A 19,564-nucleotide genomic window follows, 5' to 3' on the forward strand; every position below is an offset into this window, starting at 1 on the left:
TCTAGCAGTATCAACATATATTTTAAATGTGTTTGAAAAAAGTTATTACGGTTATAGTTATCTGATGTATATTAGTATAACATAAAGGGGTGGCGGCGCAGCTTGTTGCCCGATCTTCTGTTTTGATTTAACTTGTCAATTATGAATGAAATAAACTATCTTTTTGGGTGTTAAAAAAATTAGTATAAATTTTTAATTTAGGACTAAGTTTATAGGGTATGCGCGTTAGCACAAAAAGAGTTAGTTATGTGTTAATATCTATGTCCTATGAATAGGAATTGGTTGCATTACGTGTCAGATTAACTTTTGCCCAATTGACACATTTGAAGGAATAAATGTTGGACTTATTGGATCCTTAGCAATTCATGCGAAGATTGTCTGTTGGGGGTCTCTAGAAAGTCCGTAGCGTCTACCAATTTCGCCATATCCCCCTCTTGAGATGAAAATCTCATTGCGATCTCATTCCTCTTTTTCTTTCATTTATACCGGAACCTTTGAATTCCTTAGATAGATGCCGATTCCTGTCTCAAAAAAGTGTTTTCTCCTCTTTGTCTTTGATTTCTTGTCTATCTTCTAGGGGTGAGCATTTTTAGGGTCGACCCGAAAAGAACCGAGAACCGACCCTAAATTAAACCGAATCCGACCCTATTTGTAGCATTTAGGGTATTAGGCTGGTTCCTATTTGTCTCATGAATTCGGGTCGGGTCTGTCACACCCCAACCGATGGCGGAATCATCGGGGCGCGGCACTGAGCGAAACAGATTGTTCAGAAGTTTCCATAACAACTATTTATATAATCCAGTTAAAAATACGTCCCATACCGTATCCCGAATAAACAAACAAGTCATTACAGATAATCATCCAAACAAGAAATTCCGTCCCGACAACTCAGATTCAAATATTATTACAGCAATTGTTTATCTGCTTCTAGACCCCTATTCTGTTGACTTTCTGGCTGTAATGCCAGAGAACAAGATCTACAGACAACTATGCCTTAGACGCTTGTTCTTGGCAGACAACTATTTGTTGGGGGCTTCTAGAAACTTATTCAAGCCTCGCTTTCCTAGAAAATAAGCATCCTAATTACCTGTCACATACGTTAAAATAAAGTCAATACATAGAATGTAAAGGTGAGCATACAAGTTTGATAATAGCATATAGAGTTTGAATAGTTTACGCATAACCAGGCACGTACACAGAGGAAAACGATGCATGTTAATTATCGACATGGGACCATCGATACCAACGACTGCGGGTTGACCGTCCGAGACGGTTCGCAATACATGATTACCACCGTAATCCATGCAAGTAATTGTCCTTAACAACCCCCGTGTGAACGGGTGCTGAGTCCAAACTATAGTACTATGTTGCTAAGGCAGGTAGATAGCACTCCACGTGTAAACATAATAAACAGCATTCATTTAGTCAAGTAGCACATGCAAATGGTCAGCGTTCAAATAGTTTGTGTTTGACTGTGATTTGATAGGTAACGTATGTAACACCCAAAAGTGCTAAAAGCAAAAAGGGATTGAGTATACTCACAGTGATTGATTGTGGATTGAAGGGAGCGCTGAGAGTAGGATTAGCCTGAATAGTTCGATAGCATAACGATAAGTAACGTGGAAAAGTAAACAAGTGCGTATGGATCGAATGGGCTGGTCGATCGAACGGCAGGTTCGATCGAACGGTCTGTTCGGTCGGCTGGTATGTCCGGTTGGACAGTCCTGTTCGATCGGCCGGTAGGCTCGATCGGCTGGACCATTCGAGTGGATTGTTTCTTCCTCTGGTGTGTTTGTGTTTGAGGATTTGAACTTTTGAAGTTTTTGTTACAGCATTTGAGAACACTGAAGTGTTCCTACTTTTCAAGTCGGTCGATCGAATGGTTCGTTCGATCGGCTAGCTCACTCGATCGGCTAGGACTTCAGAATTAGTCCTCAACTGAATGTCACTCGATCGAACAGTCTGTTCGATCGGCTGGCATTCCCTACTACGAACGAGTTGTGAAAACGATTAAGTGTTGAAGCATAGTATCTCATGATCCGAACAGTAATGTTTACCAATCGAGTGACCTATCCGATCGAACACTACTTCGTCAATACTATACTTCAAAAGTTTGGAAAAGTGAGACGCCACGTGCCAGCCGATCGGCTGGCCCGGTCGATCGGCTGGTGTGTCCGATCGGCTGGGCTGTTCGATCAGCCTAGCCGTTCGGCCAGCAAGTCTGGCCTGGTCGGCCTTTCGTCTAACACTTGGTCGTCTGGTTACTTGTTATTATATCGAGGTAGTTTGATAACGAGTTGAACTATGGTACCTTCGTTCTTACCCGTCTCTCCGGCTCAGATAGGAATCACCCAAGTCCGGCCGGTCAACGGTTCTGAACGTTGGTTTAGAGTCTAACCCAAAATCGGTGAACCTTGTATATAGAATCCGAATCTTGAACCTTTTAACTTGTTAGAATGATTAGTTAGCCGGTTCAAGCTCCGTTTCTAGCGGTTTGAAGGCATTGAGTGTAAAAGAGTTGAAAGAAAGTTGGGATTTCTTCTTTCAATCCTTCACAACTTGTGTGATGTTTAGATCTTTGATAGATCTTAGCTTGTTTATGTGGAAATCGGTTAGATCTAAGCCATTCATAGTTGAATGAGGCCAAAACATGATGTTCTTCAAGAACACCATGATGACATCACCCAAGAACATCTAGATCTTGGTGATTTCACGGTTAGAATTCAAGTTTTGAAAGATAGAAAGGTGTGGAATCAAGTAATGATCGAAAACATACAAGGATTAGAGTGAAAACTTACCGGGATTGAGAGAAATCTGAGAAAAGGTGAAGAATAGGAGCTGGCCGGTCAGAACTTTCCAAAAGTGGAAATGAAGACAAGGACAGCCCTATTTATAGGCTTCCAAAAGAGGAAAGTGGCAGCCGATCGGCCAGGAGCTCCGATCGAGTGGGCTGCTCGATCAGCTGGCAAGATGCTAGCCGATCGGCTGGCCTGTTCGATCGGGATGCTTCCTGTTCGATCCGCGACACACTTTGAGTATTTTGCGACGATTTTTGACGTTTCGATTTCGATGGACGCTGATACGAATACGATAGGGTTCCTAGTCAAATTACTTTCAGTCTCAACCACTATATCTAACATACAATCTTCTACAAGTCATGTTTCGAAGTCGGTTTCGATTGAGTTCGATTGCCTTTCGAGTTTCGATTCGATTTTCGATTGATTTGTTTGAATACCACACCAAACATAAAGTAAACATGCACAAGTAACACATAAGGCACACACACACGTATAACAATACCACAATTCGCATAATTCGAGTCTCGAGTTCGATGATTGTTAGATCGGTTTGTTCACTGATTAGTTAGCTTTATCGCATTGTTACTTCCTATCATTCACAGTCGTAGATCGGTTCGCGTTAAAACACTTTCGATTACTCCGATTCTTGCTGATTACAACACTTACTCCACATAATACAACTAGAACATAAAATAGACTATCTAAAGTCAAAGAAAGTCAAAGTTGACTTGGACTTTGACTTTGACTTTGACATTCGAAAACACGGGGTGTTACAGGGTCGGTTCCGGTCCAAACAAACAAGTAAACCCGGCATTAAAGGTTTTAACAAATGGGGAAAAAGGTTTTAACCCGACAGTAAACCCGAAATAACAATGTTTTAATACGATGTTTGATCGTTTGTAGTTTGTAGACATAACTACATGCGATGTTTAGAAAAAAAAAATACCAAATAAACAATATCTTTTATTATGGTTCATATTGTTTGTGCAGGGTATTAACCGAAAATTGAAACACAACCAATCTAAGTAGAAAGACAACATCTTGAATGTATATGGTTAGGGGATACGGAGTGGGGCGGCAAACTGGTTCGGCAAAGGGGTTTGCCGTGCGGGAACACCGCTGCCAACCATGCTTGCTGCGCGGTGAAGGTGGAGGTGCGGCAACCTGTTACCGATCCGGGAGAGGGAGGGTAGGAAAGAGAGGGGGTGTGTGGGGTGGGGTCCATACCATCTTTAACCAATCCCACCTTTTTCCTTTTTTTTAAATAGTTTACCAATTGATGAAGTGTCTAACCATTGCCAACACTTTTGAGCATAGTTTACCACTTTGACATGACACACTCTCATTGATTGATTTTGAAGTTTACCACTTTCAAGTGTCTAAGCAGTCCCTACACCCTTATTCTGCCATTAATTGTTTGATAAAACTGATTCCTTAGCTTCTACACAGGGGCGGACCTATCTCTTTGGTAGGGGTAACCCCCGCTATCCCTTGGTCGGAAAAAAATTGGAAAAATTAGTGTAAATTTTGGAAAAATTTTACGTTTTTTCGATTTCGTTACGGCTTATTTATAACACGTTACCCCTTGGTCGGAATCCTAGATCCGCCACTGCTTCTACATGTTTCTTAAATACAATGTATTTCTAAAGCTATGTTGACTTTTAAAATATTTAAGATTACTAAGACACTTCCGAGCATAGGTGTATGTGTAAAAAAAAGTCGCAGAATATACCGTATTCACACTAGAGAACAGAAACTACACATGCTATCACTTATCAGCCCTTGTTTACAAAGCTTGAATGATGAATTCAGGAACTTCATGCTGTGTCTGTCATTTGTGTGTGTCCAATGGCTTTAACAAATGGGGAAACAGGTTTAATATGTTAGGTCGGGTATTCATTGTCAGACTGAGAAACCCGATTGATATATAACCGGAACTGAACCATGCCTATAGGGTATTTAATCGGGTATTGTATTTCATTGTTTTCAGTTCTAGAGTCGGGTAGTGTAATACTCGGGCCCCTACTAGAGGCTCATATTCGATGCAATCAAAAACAATTTTATCGTTTATGTATCTGCAATTCAATATAGTTGGATTTGTATATGTTGTTTCACTCATTTGTATTTCATATTTTATTTTTATAAACATAGGTAGAGGATCCTGTAAAAAGTGCTCAAAGTGTGAGAAGTGTATTATAACACCATATAAACACCGTATAACAATATGTAATACCATATAATACCATATAACACTATGTAACACTATATATCATTATATAACAAATATAACACTATAGTTTGTCAGATAGCATGTCTATGATAGATGTATAGTGTTATATTTGTTATATAATGATATATAGTGTTACATAGTGTTATATGGTATTATATGGTGTTGCATATTGTTATACGGTGTTTATATGGTGTTATATAGTATTATATATAGTGTTATAATACACTTCTCACACTTTGGGTCCTTTTTACACTATCATTACCCAATAAACATATATAATCTCATAATATTATTTTATGATTATTAGCTATTAAAGAATTTTTTATTTAACTCGTTTAATAAACACACGTGTTACTAAGATAGTATTTCGAAAAAAATAAAAATGGTTTTCTAAATCCAATATTGACATCCCATCTTCTTCTGCCACGTCTCCCTTTCTTCCCCAAAAATAGTTTCCAACAGCAAACTTGTTTCAGGATGTTCCAACAAACCAAGGTTCTCCACTTTCCGTTTCAATTTTACAGGCTATTTTGCAATAAATCCGTTACAAATTTTAACTACATTTTGATATTTTATTATTTAGAAGACTCTTATCTGCTTCAGCATTCGGAATCAGCTCTTTATTGGATCAATTACCTTCCCATGCTTATTAGGGTTAGAGATAAGGATAATTTATGGGAAATTCATTGCATTATCACGAAAAAGCCTTGGGAAATTGAGGGTTCTCATTGGAGATTTCAGTTTAAACAATATCATTTTCCTTTGCAAATTTGTTATTGCTCTGATGCGTGTAAAGCAAAATGCAATAGTTAGTTAAATTATTAATATGGGGTGATTATACGCCAACAGCATTGATGAAATGAGAAGGGTTGAATTATGGAACTGAAAAGCCAATGGATGTGAGAAACTTGTGTTTTTTAGGTGTTTTTATAGCTTTTTTCGTAGTTTTATCGGTGGCAGATTTTGGTCAAGGAAATCGCAGATTCCTTGATAATGCTTCATACCACCATTGGAGTCCTCATGATATACAGGATAACATTGTATGATTCTTCACTTCCCCTATTTTAGATAATATCACCATCAATGGTTGTTGTTTTTATGATGAAACTATTGTATGTATGTTTACAGGGAGATCAAGTTTTGGTGTTGTGTAGGAAAGGATTTGAACAAATTACAGAAGCTATCGAGTATATTAAACTCAATTTACCACAAGTCACAAACTATAATAGAAACTCTCATGTAGCATTGTTAAGAAGAATCCTTGTAAAAGAAGAATACACCACAACCAGATTGAATGGTAGAATCCTCAAGCCAAAGTACCGCCGACGTAGGCGGAGACGTAGGCGTAGGCGGCGCCGCCCTCGTCAACCATGGACATTCGGCCCTACACCAGCAAGTGCTCCATCTCCCCCATTAACTCCAATTAAGGCCCCTCCTCCAACCCTGCCTCCTAGAGGGGCCGCACCTCCAACCCCACCTTCTGGAGGAGCCCCGCCTCCTACAGGGACCCCACCTCCAACCCTGCCTCCTAGAGGAGTTGTGCCTCCAGCCCCACCTTCTAGAGCAGACCCGCCTCCTACAGGGACCCCACCTCCAACCCTGCCTCCTAGAGGGGCTGCGCCTCCAACCCCACCTCCTACGAGTACCCTACCTCCAACCTTGCCTCCTAGAGGGGCCACACCTCCATCCCCACCTTCTAGAGGAGCCCCGCCTCCTACAGGGTCCCTACCTCCTAGAGGGGCCACACCTCCATCCCCACCTTCTAGAGGAGCCACGCCTCCTATAGGGACCCCACCTCCAATCCTGACTCCTATACGGGCCCCGCCTCCAACCCCGATTCCTAGAGGGGCCCCACCTCCAACCCCAACTCCTAAAGGGGCCCCGCCTCCAACCCCGATTCCTAGAGGGGCCCCGCCTCCACCTCCGACCCTAACTCCTAAAGGGACCCCAACTCCTAAAGGGGCCCCACCTCCAATCCCGATTCCTAAAGGGGCCCCACCGCCAACCCCGACTTATAATGGGAGCCCCTCTCTATCACCAACTAATGACAGCGGGCTGTCTCCATCACTGGCCCCGCCAGGGACTCCCAATAAGCCTGGACCCCCAAGGCATGTGCCTAACAGGCCTCCATCTCTAACACCGACCCCTAATCCATCTCTGAGACCTGGACGTTTTCCCAAGCCTTCACCAAAACCGTTACCTGATATGGATCCTTATCCCGAGGAAAAGACCGAAAAGCCCCTTGATTCGCCGCAAAAAGGCAGTGGCAAGGAGCGCAAATTGTTGATCATTGCTATATCTTCAAGTGTAGTGGCAGCTTTAGCTATTCTCTCATTATTTTTGGTTTGCTTCTTTAGACTAAGAAAGAGAAGGAAGCCTGATGATGGAAGAAGGGAAGGAGGGCTTCTTGCTACTGGTAACTACTTAGTTGCATACTTTTCTCATGTTCCTATAATGAACTTTGACTTTTGAGGTCAAACCTATAACTTCTCAAAATTTAAAATTTTGTTTTTTTTTTTTTTACCAACATTTTCTGACATGCATTTCTTTCCTTGTGAAATTAAAATTCAGTTAACAGTTCTTTGTTGAAACATACCGCTCATGAGATATAAAATCAGAAAATGGTTTGTTTGATCCCAAGAAAATTTGTTTTAGTAGGTTCTTTATCAAGATCGAAAAAAGTTGGAGGTACAAGAGATGGGATGCAAAATTTATCAACCAAAGGTGCTTCCATGCCCCGAGATCAAGTATCAGAGGATGGATCATTACCATTACAACCAGGAAGAACTGTTCCTCCACCATCACCGCCACCACCGCCTCCAACACCACCGCCGCCGCCGCTGCCACCAGCGCCACCCCCACCACCACCACCTGCCCCTGAGGAACCCCTACCACCAGCCCCGCCACCACCACCCCTGAAGGCTGCTAATGTGCCTAATCCACCAATGGCAAAGCCACGTCCACCTGGAGGGCGCTCTGGAAATGAAGACGACGAAATTGGAGATTCTGATGCCAATAAAACAAAGTTAAAACCGTTTTTCTGGGATAAGGTGAATACTAGCCCTAACCGCTCAATGGTGTGGCATGATATCAAAGCCGGATCATTCCAGTAAGGCTCTCAACCCACTAACCACAGTTATTTACACCTATAGGGGGCAAGATGGGTGATCGGGTAACAGGTCAAACGATGTGGGTCATGTTCGGTTGGCCCAGATTTATGTTTCTATCAACGTTTTGAATTTTGATTAGTAGTTAAATTTGTTAATGGACAGGTTCAATGAGGAGATGATGGAAAATCTGTTCGGCGCTTCGAGTGGTCAAAACAAGAATGAGAGTGGAAAAACCGCAACTGTCTTACCAAACCAACCCAAATTGATTCAGATTATCGATCCCAAAAAGGCACAGAATTTGGCTATTCTTCTAAAAGCATTAAATATAACAATGGAAGAAGTCTCTGATGCCATTATGGAAGGTGAGTCTCTCTCCTTCATCAAGTTTAAAACTAATATATAAAGAGAGATGTTTCAAAAAAATATTGTTACTCGCATACATTCATGAATCATGATCGTGTGTTATTGGCAAGGATATAAATGAGCCGAGCAAGCTCAACTGGTTTAACTAAACAGAGCTCGAGCTCGGCTTGTTCCGAGCTCTGTATCCAAAGCTCAAGCTTGGCTTATGAGAAAGTTTTCTAGCTCGAGCTCGGCATGTTTGTTATTTATTTTATAAAAAAGATAATTGTTTTTACGAATGTTTATAACTTTAGTTTTATATATGTAGCATATTATATATTCTTATCATATAACTATGTATAATAATATTTATTGTATAATATATATTTTTATATTAAATAAATATTATTATATTGATATAAAAAGTACTCGCAAGCCTAAATGAGCTCAATACATGCCTCGTTTATTAAAAAAGCTTCAATTTAGGCTTGAGTGTGGGTCGGGCTTGTTTAAGCCTGGCTTGATTCGAGCTTTCAGCGAGCTGATCTTGAGTGGTTCGGCCCGTTTACAACACCCCTATTTAATGGGAATGAATTGAATTGTTGATGTGAATATGATCAGGTAATGAGCTTCCTGTCGAATTTATTTCAACTTTGTTGAAAATGGCACCGACCCGTGAAGAAGAACTAAAACTTCGGACATATAACGGGGATCTTGCGCTTCTTGGCCCTTCGGAACGCTTTCTTAAAGTATTGGTTGATATCCCATTTGCATTCAAACGTCTTGAAGCTTTGTTGTTTATCGCTTCACTTCATGAGGAATCCTCTTCCATTAAAGACTCGTTTGCAACTTTAGAGGTAGCTTGCACAACCCTAAGAAACAGCAGGCTCTTCCTGAAACTTCTAGAAGCAGTTCTTAAGACAGGGAATCGTATGAACGTCGGTACGTATCGTGGCGGGGCCCAGGCATTCAAGCTCGACACACTTTTAAAGCTCTCGGATGTCAAAGGCACAGATGGCAAGACCACACTGTTGTCTTTTGTGGTCCAAGAAATGATCCGGACCGAAGGTAATAAAGCTGCCCGGAGAGCAAAGAGTAGTTCATCCGAAGACGTTCTACATCAAGAAGCCCCGGAAGAATACCGGGGATATGGCCTCGAGGTTGTTTCCAAGTTAAGCGAGGAACTTGATATTGTTAAAAAGGCAGCACTTATTGACGGTGAGACCCTGACATCAACTGTTTTGAAACTAGGAAATATGTTAAGGAAGACCAAAGATTTTGCAAATAATGAAATGAAAACCTTCGAGGACGGTAGCCAGTTCCAGAAGTTTCTTACGGAGTTTGTGGGTCGAGCAGAAGCCGAGATCATGTGGTTGTTGGAAGAGGAGAAGCGGGTGATGGCCCTCGTTAAGAACACGGGTGATTATTTCCACGGAAAGTCGAGAAAAGACGAAGGCTTACACTTGTTTGTTGTTGTACGCGATTTCTTGCTACTTTTAGATAACGTGTGCAACGATATAAGAAGAACAACCGCTATGCAAGCAAAGAAAAACCAATCTAACTCAACTGAAGAACCGTTCGGGCGTGATAAACTGTTTCCGTCAAACAAAGGTAGTCCATCGGGTTATACTAGTTCGGATGAAGAGAGCCAAGAGAGTGAATCTCCGTAGTTTTTGCTTCTAATTGAATAAGATATCGGGGGTATATGAACAAATTCAAGAATGTAGGGACTGAATGTGAAATAAGTGAAGTTGGGGGTCCTACGTTGTAAATATTCAAAGGGTATACAATGTAAATACAACATGTAAGATGACGGGAGAACTTCTCCCGTGCTTTTGGATCAAGAAGAATGAGGATGAAGAATGTAGCTGTCACATTTGTTTGTGTCTTTTGGATGTTATTGAATAGTTGATAATTAGAAGGGTTGAATGGGAATAATAGATAAGTTGAAGGCCTTGTATTGTGAAAGTTAGAAGGGCTGCAAAATGTATTGTGAATGGATATAATATACACAACGATCAAGTTATGACAATCATAGAGGTATTTTAAATAAGTGATTGTTATTATTATAATCAGGTTATTGTTATGTAAATCTATATTACATAACAAACTCTTGGTAGAATTTTTTTTAAGGTAGATTAGTTATCCACTCAACTCACTAGAAACTTTCTGCAAATTAATTATTTTATAAACAATCACAGAACTATTAAACTTAAAAATAACATGTTTACCTTTTGGTTTCTACAAAATCCTTTCAGGACTCATGGTTAAAGGTCATCCCCTCATCCCCCTCGCCTTGATTGTTAAAAGTCGCATGTTATGAAAAGTTGTGGAGGATAAATTCCTACCGAGTCCATTGCACCTATTCCAAATCCACCATTTTCAACAAGCTCCAAAGAACATGTTCGATATCATTGTTGCAAAACGACAGACTGTTTTTACCAGAAACAAACTCCAGAACGCTGCCATCAACCGCCTCGATCACACTCTTCCCACTCTCCTTAACCACCCCTTTCTCCAACAAAATCTTCCTCATCTTCATTACATCTTCCCACATTCCATTATCAGCGTAAATATTTGACATAAGAACATACACCCCACAATCATCACCACCAACTTCCTTAAGCTTATTCAACACAAACTCACCTAACCCGACATTCTTTTGTACCCGGCATCCCAAAAGAACCGACCCCCACAAATCTTTATTCGGTTGCATTGGCATCGACACTATAAAGCTTAGTGCTTGTTCCAGTTTTCCAGCTCGAACAAGAAGATCAATCAAGCATCCATAGTGTTCAACCTTCGGGTTTCTTATTCTCTTAAAGATCTCAAGACCTTTTGTTAGAAAACCTCCGTGACTACAAGCGGATAAAGCACTCACATATATCAAATCATCCACCTGGATTCGTTCTCGTTCCATTTGACTAAAATAGATCAACGCTTCACCTCCAAAACCATTGACGCCAAGCCCAGAAATCATTACATTCCAACTAACCACATTTTTTACTGGCATACCATTAAAAACGGCCCGGGCCTCTTCAGTGCTACCACATTTCATGTACATATCCACAAGTGCCGTATTCACCACTATATCGAGCGCGATTTTCTTCTTTTTGATGTACGTATGAATCCACCTTCCTTGATCAAGTGCACCCAATTGTGCACAAGCTGATATTGCACCCACGACGCAGAATTTATCTGGTTTTATGTCATGAGAAAGCATAAAATTGAACATTTTTAACGCTTCCATGGGATTATGATGCTGCAAGTAGCCGTTTATTATAATGCTCCATGAAATTAGACTCTTATGCTCCATCATATCAAATAGTTCCCGTGCTGCCACCATATCACCTACCTTCGCATATAAATCTATCATGGTATTCCATGACACCACGTCTCGGTTATGCATTTTGTCAAACAGCAAGCGAGCGCGCGCAACATCACCTGTTTTCTGAAAAAGAACACAACATCACACACATGTTACTTTGCATTTGGATAATTTGTTTGATACCCAATAATAAAAATTACAAAAAAAGTCTGCAAACCTTGCCATACCCATCAATCATAATGGACCAAGAAACCACATCTCTCTCAGGCATTTCATCAAACACCTTGTGTGCTTCCACCATATCACCACACTCTACATACCCACTGACCATCAAGTTCCAAGACACCAAATCTTTGTCATGAAACCAGTCAAACAGAGCCCTTGAACAACTCATCTGACCACACTTGCAATACATACCGATCAACCCATTTGTCACAAAAACATCAGAATTGAAAAACCCAATTTTCACAACCTCCCCATGAACTTGTCTTCCTTCCGACAGTCCACGTGTTATCCTGCAGGCCTTTAACACAATTGGGTATGTATAATTATCACAAACGATTCCATTTCTTTTCATTTTGACGAAAATTTCCAAAGCCATTTGCGGGACTGAATCTGAATTCGCTAGCTGGGCTTTCATCATTGTGTTGTAAGTGTAGGTGGTTTCATTGGCTAGATGAAGTTGAGAGAACATGCGGACTAAGGGCCTCATGACTTGCAGGTTTGAAATAACACTCACCTGAATCCACGATTGCAGTTGTTTTACGTCCTTTAGGCTCTCATTATTCACGTCCTTTTACACTCTGTGGGTGTTTGGGTTAGCTTATTTTGGAGCAACTTATAACTTATTTACTTATAAAAGTTAACAAGTTGTTTTTATAGTGTTTGATTTAACTTATTTCAGTTGTTTTTGTGTGTGAAAAAGTTGTTTTTGAGAAGTTAGAAATTCTAACTTATAACTTATGACTTCTATAAGTTAATAAGTTGTTTTTGAGAAGGAATCCCAAACACCCCCTCTATGGGGGTGTTTTGGCCTAGCTTTTTTGACAGATCTCTTTTTTTTGAGTTAATTACTATTTTCGTCCCTGAGGTTTGTCAAAAATAACAGTTTCAGTCCATTAGTTTAAAAATTGCGAATTCAGTCCATTAGTTTCATTTTCGTAACCATTTCAGTCCACTAACTTAACTCCATCCATTTATTTTGTTAACTTTGAGTTAACTAACTAATTCAAGGACGGTTTGCGTCAGTTTTAGAAACACAGGGACTTAAGTGTAAACTCTAAAATATTAAAACAAAAAAAATAGTAAATTCCAAAAAATCAAACAAATTCCAAAAAATTCTAAAAAATAATAAAAATTCTAAAAAATCATAAAAATTCTAAAAAAATCTAAAAGATCCAAAAAATCCGTTTCGGCGCAAACTGTTTCGAACCCGAACTGTTTCGAGCTGAACCGTCCGTACCGTTTCGACCCGAACCGTTTCAAGCTGAACCGTTTCGACGCGAACCGTTTCGACCCGTACCGTTTCGAGCCGAACCGTTTCGACCCGTACCGTTTCGAGCCGAACGGTTTCGACCCGTACCGTTTCGAACCGAACCGTTTCGACCCGTACCGTTTCGAAGCCGAACCGTTTCAAGCCGCACCGTTTCGAACCGAACCGTGCCGTTTCGAACCGAACCGTTTCGAGCTGAACCGTTTCGAACCGAACCGTGCCGTATCGAACCGAACCGTTTCGAGCTGAACCGTATCGAACCGTACCGTTTCGACCCGAACCGTTTCGAAGCCGTACCGTTTCGAAGCCGAACCGTTTCGGTTCGATACGACACGGTTCGGTTCGGTTCGAAACGGTTCAGCTCGAAACGGTTCGGTTTGAAACGGCACGGTTCGGTTCGAAACGGTACAGCTTGAAACGGTTCGGTTCGATACGGCACGGTTCGGTTCGAAACGGTTCAGCTCGAAACGGTTCGGTTCGAAACGGCACGGTTCGGTTCGAAACGGTACGGCTTGAAACGGTTCGGCTTCGAAACGGTTCGGGTCGAAACGGTTCGGGTCGAAACGGTTCGGTTCGAAACGGTACGGGTCGAAACGGTTCGGCTCGAAACGGTACGGGTCGAAACGGTTCGGCTCGAAACGGTACGGGTCGAAACGGTTCGCGTCGAAATGGTTCAGCTCGAAACGGTTCGGGTCGAAACGGTACGGACGGTTCAGCTTGAAACGGTTCGGGTTCGAAACAGTTTGCGCCGAAACGGATTTTTTGGATTTTTTAGATTTTTTTAGAATTTTTATGATTTTTTAGAATTTTTATTATTTTTTAGAATTTTTTGGAATTTGTTTGGTTTTTTGGAATCTTTTTGATTTTTTGGAATTTACTATTTTTTTGTTTTAATATTTTAGAGTTTACACTTAAGTCCCTGTGTTTCTAAAACTGACGCAAACCGTCCTTGAATTAGTTAGTTAACTCAAAGTTAACAAAATAAATGGATGGAGTTAAGTTAGTGGACTGAAATGGTTACGAAAATGAAACTAATGGACTGAATTCGCAATTTTTAAACTAATGGACTGAAACTGTTATTTTTGACAAACCTCAGGGACGAAAATAGTAATTAACTCCTTTTTTTTTTTTTTTTTTTTGACCGGCCAACAAACTCAATCCCGAGCACTCTCGGGGCACCCACTGGACAAATGGAGTACTCCGAGAGTAACCCGATTTCACCATCAATTCCGGGGAAAACCCGGTAACCCACCCGCCCGTAGGCACGATAGTGAAATTACCGGTAAAACCCGTTTGGCTCAAGGATCCAACCCAGGTTTCCCTAGGTCTCCTATCATTGCCCACCAGTGCCTCACTCTGCACCAAGTGAAAGTCGAACCTGCATCTCTCAAGAGAAATACAAGCCCTCCACCACTTGATCTAGAGATCATTGACAAATCTTATAACTTTTTTTACAAAATAAGCCTAACTTGGTATTTGGTTTAGCTTTTTAAACTTATGCTTATTGGCTTATATAAACTAATTTGAAGAAGTTTTTTTAAAGATGGTTTTTTAGCTTATTTGAAGAAGCTTCTTTATGTAAGGACAAATGATATAAAATAAGCTATAAGCTAATCCAAACACTTAAAAAGAGCTTATCAAATGATAAAAAATAAGCTATAAACTACTTTAAAATATAAGCATAAGCCAAAAAATAAAAGCTAGGCCAAACACCCCCTATATCTCTTTATATATCTATCTATATCTATACTATATTAATAAGCATATTAGAAGGACTTCTTAAGGTCATTGAAATTTCCTTAAAACACTCTTAATGCATAATGTACAACCCTTTAAAGCACAATATTAATTTACAATCCCTATTATACCCTCACACACACAATTGAAAAAAAACACGGATACCCTCACTCACTCAAAGACCTTCAATTTCTGAAATCTCTCCCAATCTTTTAATTTCTGAAATCCCGCCCAACCTTTTACCTATGTTTATGCATCATATACAACCTTATTATGCACCATACTTTTGAGCGGTCAAATTAAAGTATTCAATTTTTGAATTCCCTCTCATCTTCATTTCCCCGTAAAACCATTACTGCATTTGTAGAGAGAGAATGAGGAAAAAGATAGTGCAACAATTTTACCCCCTTGAATACACCGCCTTTTTCTATCCCTTTCTTCGCTTCACAAGTCGATTTCTTCAATTGCCAGATGCTATTGATATGTAAAGTAGGCAACATATACAGATCTTCTTCAAAATATTACAGGTATTGTCTTCTTCATTCTATTGCTTGAATCAATCGATCCAGATTCGTTAGGTAAAAATGGGTTAGTGTGAGAAATTTTAGGACAATTTTACGACGTGTTTGTTTGAAATTTTTGTTGCTTGGTGCAGCAGAATGAAGGTTGAAGCTGCGTATCTATTGGTTGTGTTAGCTGGTAACACGTTTCCGTCTGCCGATGATCTAAGGAACATTCATGGTTCTGGTATGATTAATGAATTTTACATAGTTTGTATATACCGATCTTCACAAATTTTGGAAAACCCATCTAGCTCAAAATTGTAAACTTTGTTTTGCTTCAACTGAGATTATGAAGAAACATTATGATAATTTGATTTTTAGTCAGCAATTTGTGAAGTTACTCCGTTTTTTTCTTTCAGTAAGAAACAAAAATAAAACTTATTTTAGTCATCTGAGATTTGTTATGAATATGAATTATGTATGAGATTTCTTGTGTAATTTCTTTTGAGATTTGTTATATATTTGTATGATTTCAGTGTACACATTCGAAGCCAACCTTGAAAACTTTTAACGAGCCAAGGTGCACAAGATGCCCAGAAAAATGGGCATGAAGTCGACAAATTCTGGGTGAGTATTGTTTGTTATGTATCATAACAAATTTTAAAGCTTTTCTTAGATTTATTTTATATACTGGAACGGAAAAAGTTACCTAATAGTTCACTTGTTTGATTGTTACTTTAAGGGCAGTCTCTAATGAACCTGATATTGTTTTTGTCTAAAAACGAGAATAATATGTCTGTTATAGTTTACAAGTTCAAGAAAAAGTCAAACGATACAAAGGAAAAAGAGCAATCGCACATCTTTTCCATTTTCAGAAGAGAGGAAAACAATTTCTTGATTTTGTAAATAGGAAGTTGAAAACCTAATTCATGAGGATGTATAGATGGAGCACTGGTCGGAGTGGGTTGCAGGAGGTGCATACTAACAACCAGAACTGATACAATTAGGGCACGAAACAGGGCTTGAAGGTAGTGGTTTATAAGAGTTTGTGTTTTACGGTTTGATTATTGACGTTTTTGAGGGTTTTTGAACAATACATGAACTTTGAGGAAGATGTGGCTACGAGGCCAAGGGTTTGTGTGGATGGTAAGATGCAAATGTTTGTTACATTGTTTTGTATGAGTTTTATGTTTGTGAATTTAGTTTATTGCAGATATTAATGTTTGTATGTCATTGCTTAAGCGAATGAGGGTTGCTGAAATTGTATATTTTAATTGTAGTAGCTAACTACTGTTTGGTTTGCCTTTAGTTGATTTATATTGTTCTTGTAGAAGGGGTGGCACCATGGAATTTGGGAAGGGTCATGAAGGGTCTTCTAAGAAAGATTCAGTACATCCCAATATACGGGCGACACCAAACAATCTGTTGCTGTTGCTGGGTAATCAATCAACTTTGTTTATCTTCATTTTTTACGGGCATACAAGATGGAAAGTTGTATCATTGGGAATAACAATTTGTGCTTATCTCATACATTATCTAGGTTATCATCATTAGGGTATTTTTCTATGGTTTGATAGTTAAGTATAAGTATATATGACTCATTTCCATTGTACATAGGTCTACTGCTGGTACTGGTGTGGTGGCAGAGTTCCTGGCTATTGTCTTGTTACAGCAAACACAGTAGCAGAAGTCAATCCCATGTTTGATCTTTAAGTGGAGGTGACTTTGGCTCTGAAATTATCTAGCTATTGTATTAATGCCAATGAGTGAGCCTGATTCTGCTGCTGTTTCACAACGCCCTAGCTCTTGTGGACATTCTTTTACAAAGTAACAATGCGGCAAGTGCTTCAGGTCTGGCTAGGCGTACGCCACATCAATTTCAACCGACACAAAGTTTTGATTCACTTTACACAAATGCAGCTACTCCCAACACTCCATACGACCCATAAACATCTTTCAATCTAGGAATCGGCATGTGTCTCAACAGTAGCCACCTTCACCTCCTGTTGCTTTCGGTAAGTTGAACCATTTCTTTTTCATTATTTTTAACATTTAATTCGAGCGAGTAAGGGAGTAAACAAGCCAAAAAGAAATGGGAGGGAGAAGAGAGACACGAATCCACCGATTCTGAATAAAGTTTGGTTTATGTTGTATTAATGGTTGTTGAGTTGTTTGGTACACCTGGTTGTATGTTTAATTTTATATTTAATATATAAGTTGTTTTGAAAAAAGGTACAGTTTATAAGTTTATTGGGGTGAACATATTTGTTATGTTTGGCGAGTCTTTGTTAATTTCAATGTTCGCTTGATACTTGTATGGATTGTGGACTACATAGTTTTATAGGATTTGTGGAACCACTTGATCATATCCATCCCCACTAGGCATAATGTCTATACACCAATTCATAAGGAAACCCAATAAACATGGGAAAATCCCCTTGTGAGAATCAAATCCAAGACCTATTGGTCTTAAAAACCTTATTCCACCCCAAAGATGCCACTACTAGGCTATAAAGCCATGGGCCATTTTTTAATTACATGACAGCATAGACAAGCCACGACCAACCTTTTTCATTCACCTTTTATTTTCTAGGAGTACAAAGTTAACTACAACTCTGAACCATTGTAGGAAATCTTCTCTTTTTAAAAGTTTTCTAATAGTATTATAGTTAATAAGTATCATTTTTTTTGTTGGAAACTACATCGACCTGATACAATGACTATTAACTGATTCTTTATGGTTATACTTTTTTAGCGGGTCAAACAAGCAACATAAAAATAGTACGTAACCGAGTCAACTTGTTTGGGCATTGCCATCTGGTGAGTTTTACTCCTTCATTCGTGTTATGTGATTGTGGTTAACTGTTCATGAGTGTTATGTGATGATCTAGGCGAATGGTGTGATATCGACTGGACAAAAAAGTCCTTTATCTATTCCATGTAATGTACAAAGATAATGAAGTAGAGTGCAGTTGGAATGTCACTTTACTAGATAAAATTAAGCCCATAATACTAGGGCTAATAGTTAACTATCTGAATGCCAAATAAACATTGCTAAGAAAATTCGAAATGAAGATTACAAATCAAAAATGAATATATTTTAGTTAATTGTGGATAAAATCTCAAAAAGTTATCTTTTTATATTATATGTACACACATCAAAAGCTAGGATGCATTTAGAGTACATTCCACAGTTCATAAACCGGTGAAATGAAATTTAAGAGGGTGTTCATTATTTTAAGATAAGCTTTTAGCGTTTTGAGGGCGTTTGGGATATTTGAGTCAAATGTTATGATGTGTAAATGTGAATGCGCTTGTTAGGAGGGTGCACAAACGTCATTAAATCCTCATTACCGGTTTTGAAGTACCTTAACCGAAAATTTAGATTTTAGTTATAACTAACTGAACTGAACCTTCTCATGCACACCCTTAGAATTACTAACAAGTGTTGTGTTTTCCGTTGCATCGCGAATTTGGTTTTGGTTATAGCTCAAAACCGAACCGCCCCGTACATAGCCCTAAACTCACCAACCAAAGTGATATATTTCCCGCCGCATCGCGCGGGTAAACGACTAGTTATATATAAAAGCATATCCGAAGGACGACTTAAGGTAATTTACCACTTTACTTAAAACACATTTAAAGCATGATGTACAAGTGTTTAAAGCATCAGAAATAAAAATGGACTATCACTTTCCAGTTATACCCTTCCACTAAAAAAAGACACGGGATACCAAAGGTTTCAGATTCATTCAAAACATTTCAAAACATCATCCCCCGCTGCTTCCCTGCTCCTCCCTCTCTCTCCCTTGCGATTCGGGATATCTTTGTTCACCAGATCTATGAAGTTTCAACAGATCGTTGAAGATGGTGATGGTGGTGTTGGTATGAAGCGGAACGATGACGGAGAAAGGGGTTGATTTAGGGTTTATCCTATGGTGGTTCAAGGTGACGACAGTAGTCTTAGCGGAGGCTAAGATTCTAGCAACATTCAAGGTGAAAAACAAAGATCCAGGTATGTTTT

General features: G+C 39.5%; 2 protein-coding genes across 3 annotated transcripts; one reads left to right on the plus strand and one right to left on the minus strand.

The window, feature by feature from the left end:
- Nucleotides 1-1,026: 1,026 nt before the first annotated feature.
- Nucleotides 1,027-12,639, minus strand: LOC110885315 (pentatricopeptide repeat-containing protein At3g29230). 2 transcript variants are annotated; one of them, XR_002562093.2, is made up of 3 exons: nt 12,026-12,639; nt 10,712-11,931; nt 1,027-1,087 (listed from the first exon to the last, which is right to left on the minus strand). XR_002562093.2 is itself a non-coding variant. In XM_022132994.2 (2 exons), the coding sequence occupies exons 1-2, from the start codon at nt 12,518-12,520 to the stop codon at nt 10,843-10,845; spliced, it is 1,584 nt and encodes a 527-aa protein (XP_021988686.1). In that variant the 5' UTR covers nt 12,521-12,639; the 3' UTR covers nt 10,617-10,842. The 2 variants fall into 2 exon arrangements, 1 of the variants encoding a protein (XP_021988686.1); XM_022132994.2 differs by lacking the exon at nt 1,027-1,087 and having other exon boundaries at nt 10,617-11,931.
- Nucleotides 6,087-10,156, plus strand: LOC110885317 (formin-like protein 3). The gene is made up of 4 exons (XM_022132996.2): nt 6,087-7,444; nt 7,687-8,137; nt 8,301-8,500; nt 9,102-10,156. The coding sequence occupies exons 1-4, from the start codon at nt 6,112-6,114 to the stop codon at nt 10,148-10,150; spliced, it is 3,033 nt and encodes a 1,010-aa protein (XP_021988688.2). The 5' UTR covers nt 6,087-6,111; the 3' UTR covers nt 10,151-10,156.
- Nucleotides 12,640-19,564: the final 6,925 nt, after the last annotated feature.

Source organism: Helianthus annuus, chromosome 10 (genome assembly GCF_002127325.2).
Source record: "Helianthus annuus cultivar XRQ/B chromosome 10, HanXRQr2.0-SUNRISE, whole genome shotgun sequence".
NCBI classification, from domain to species: Eukaryota; Viridiplantae; Streptophyta; class Magnoliopsida; order Asterales; family Asteraceae; genus Helianthus; species Helianthus annuus.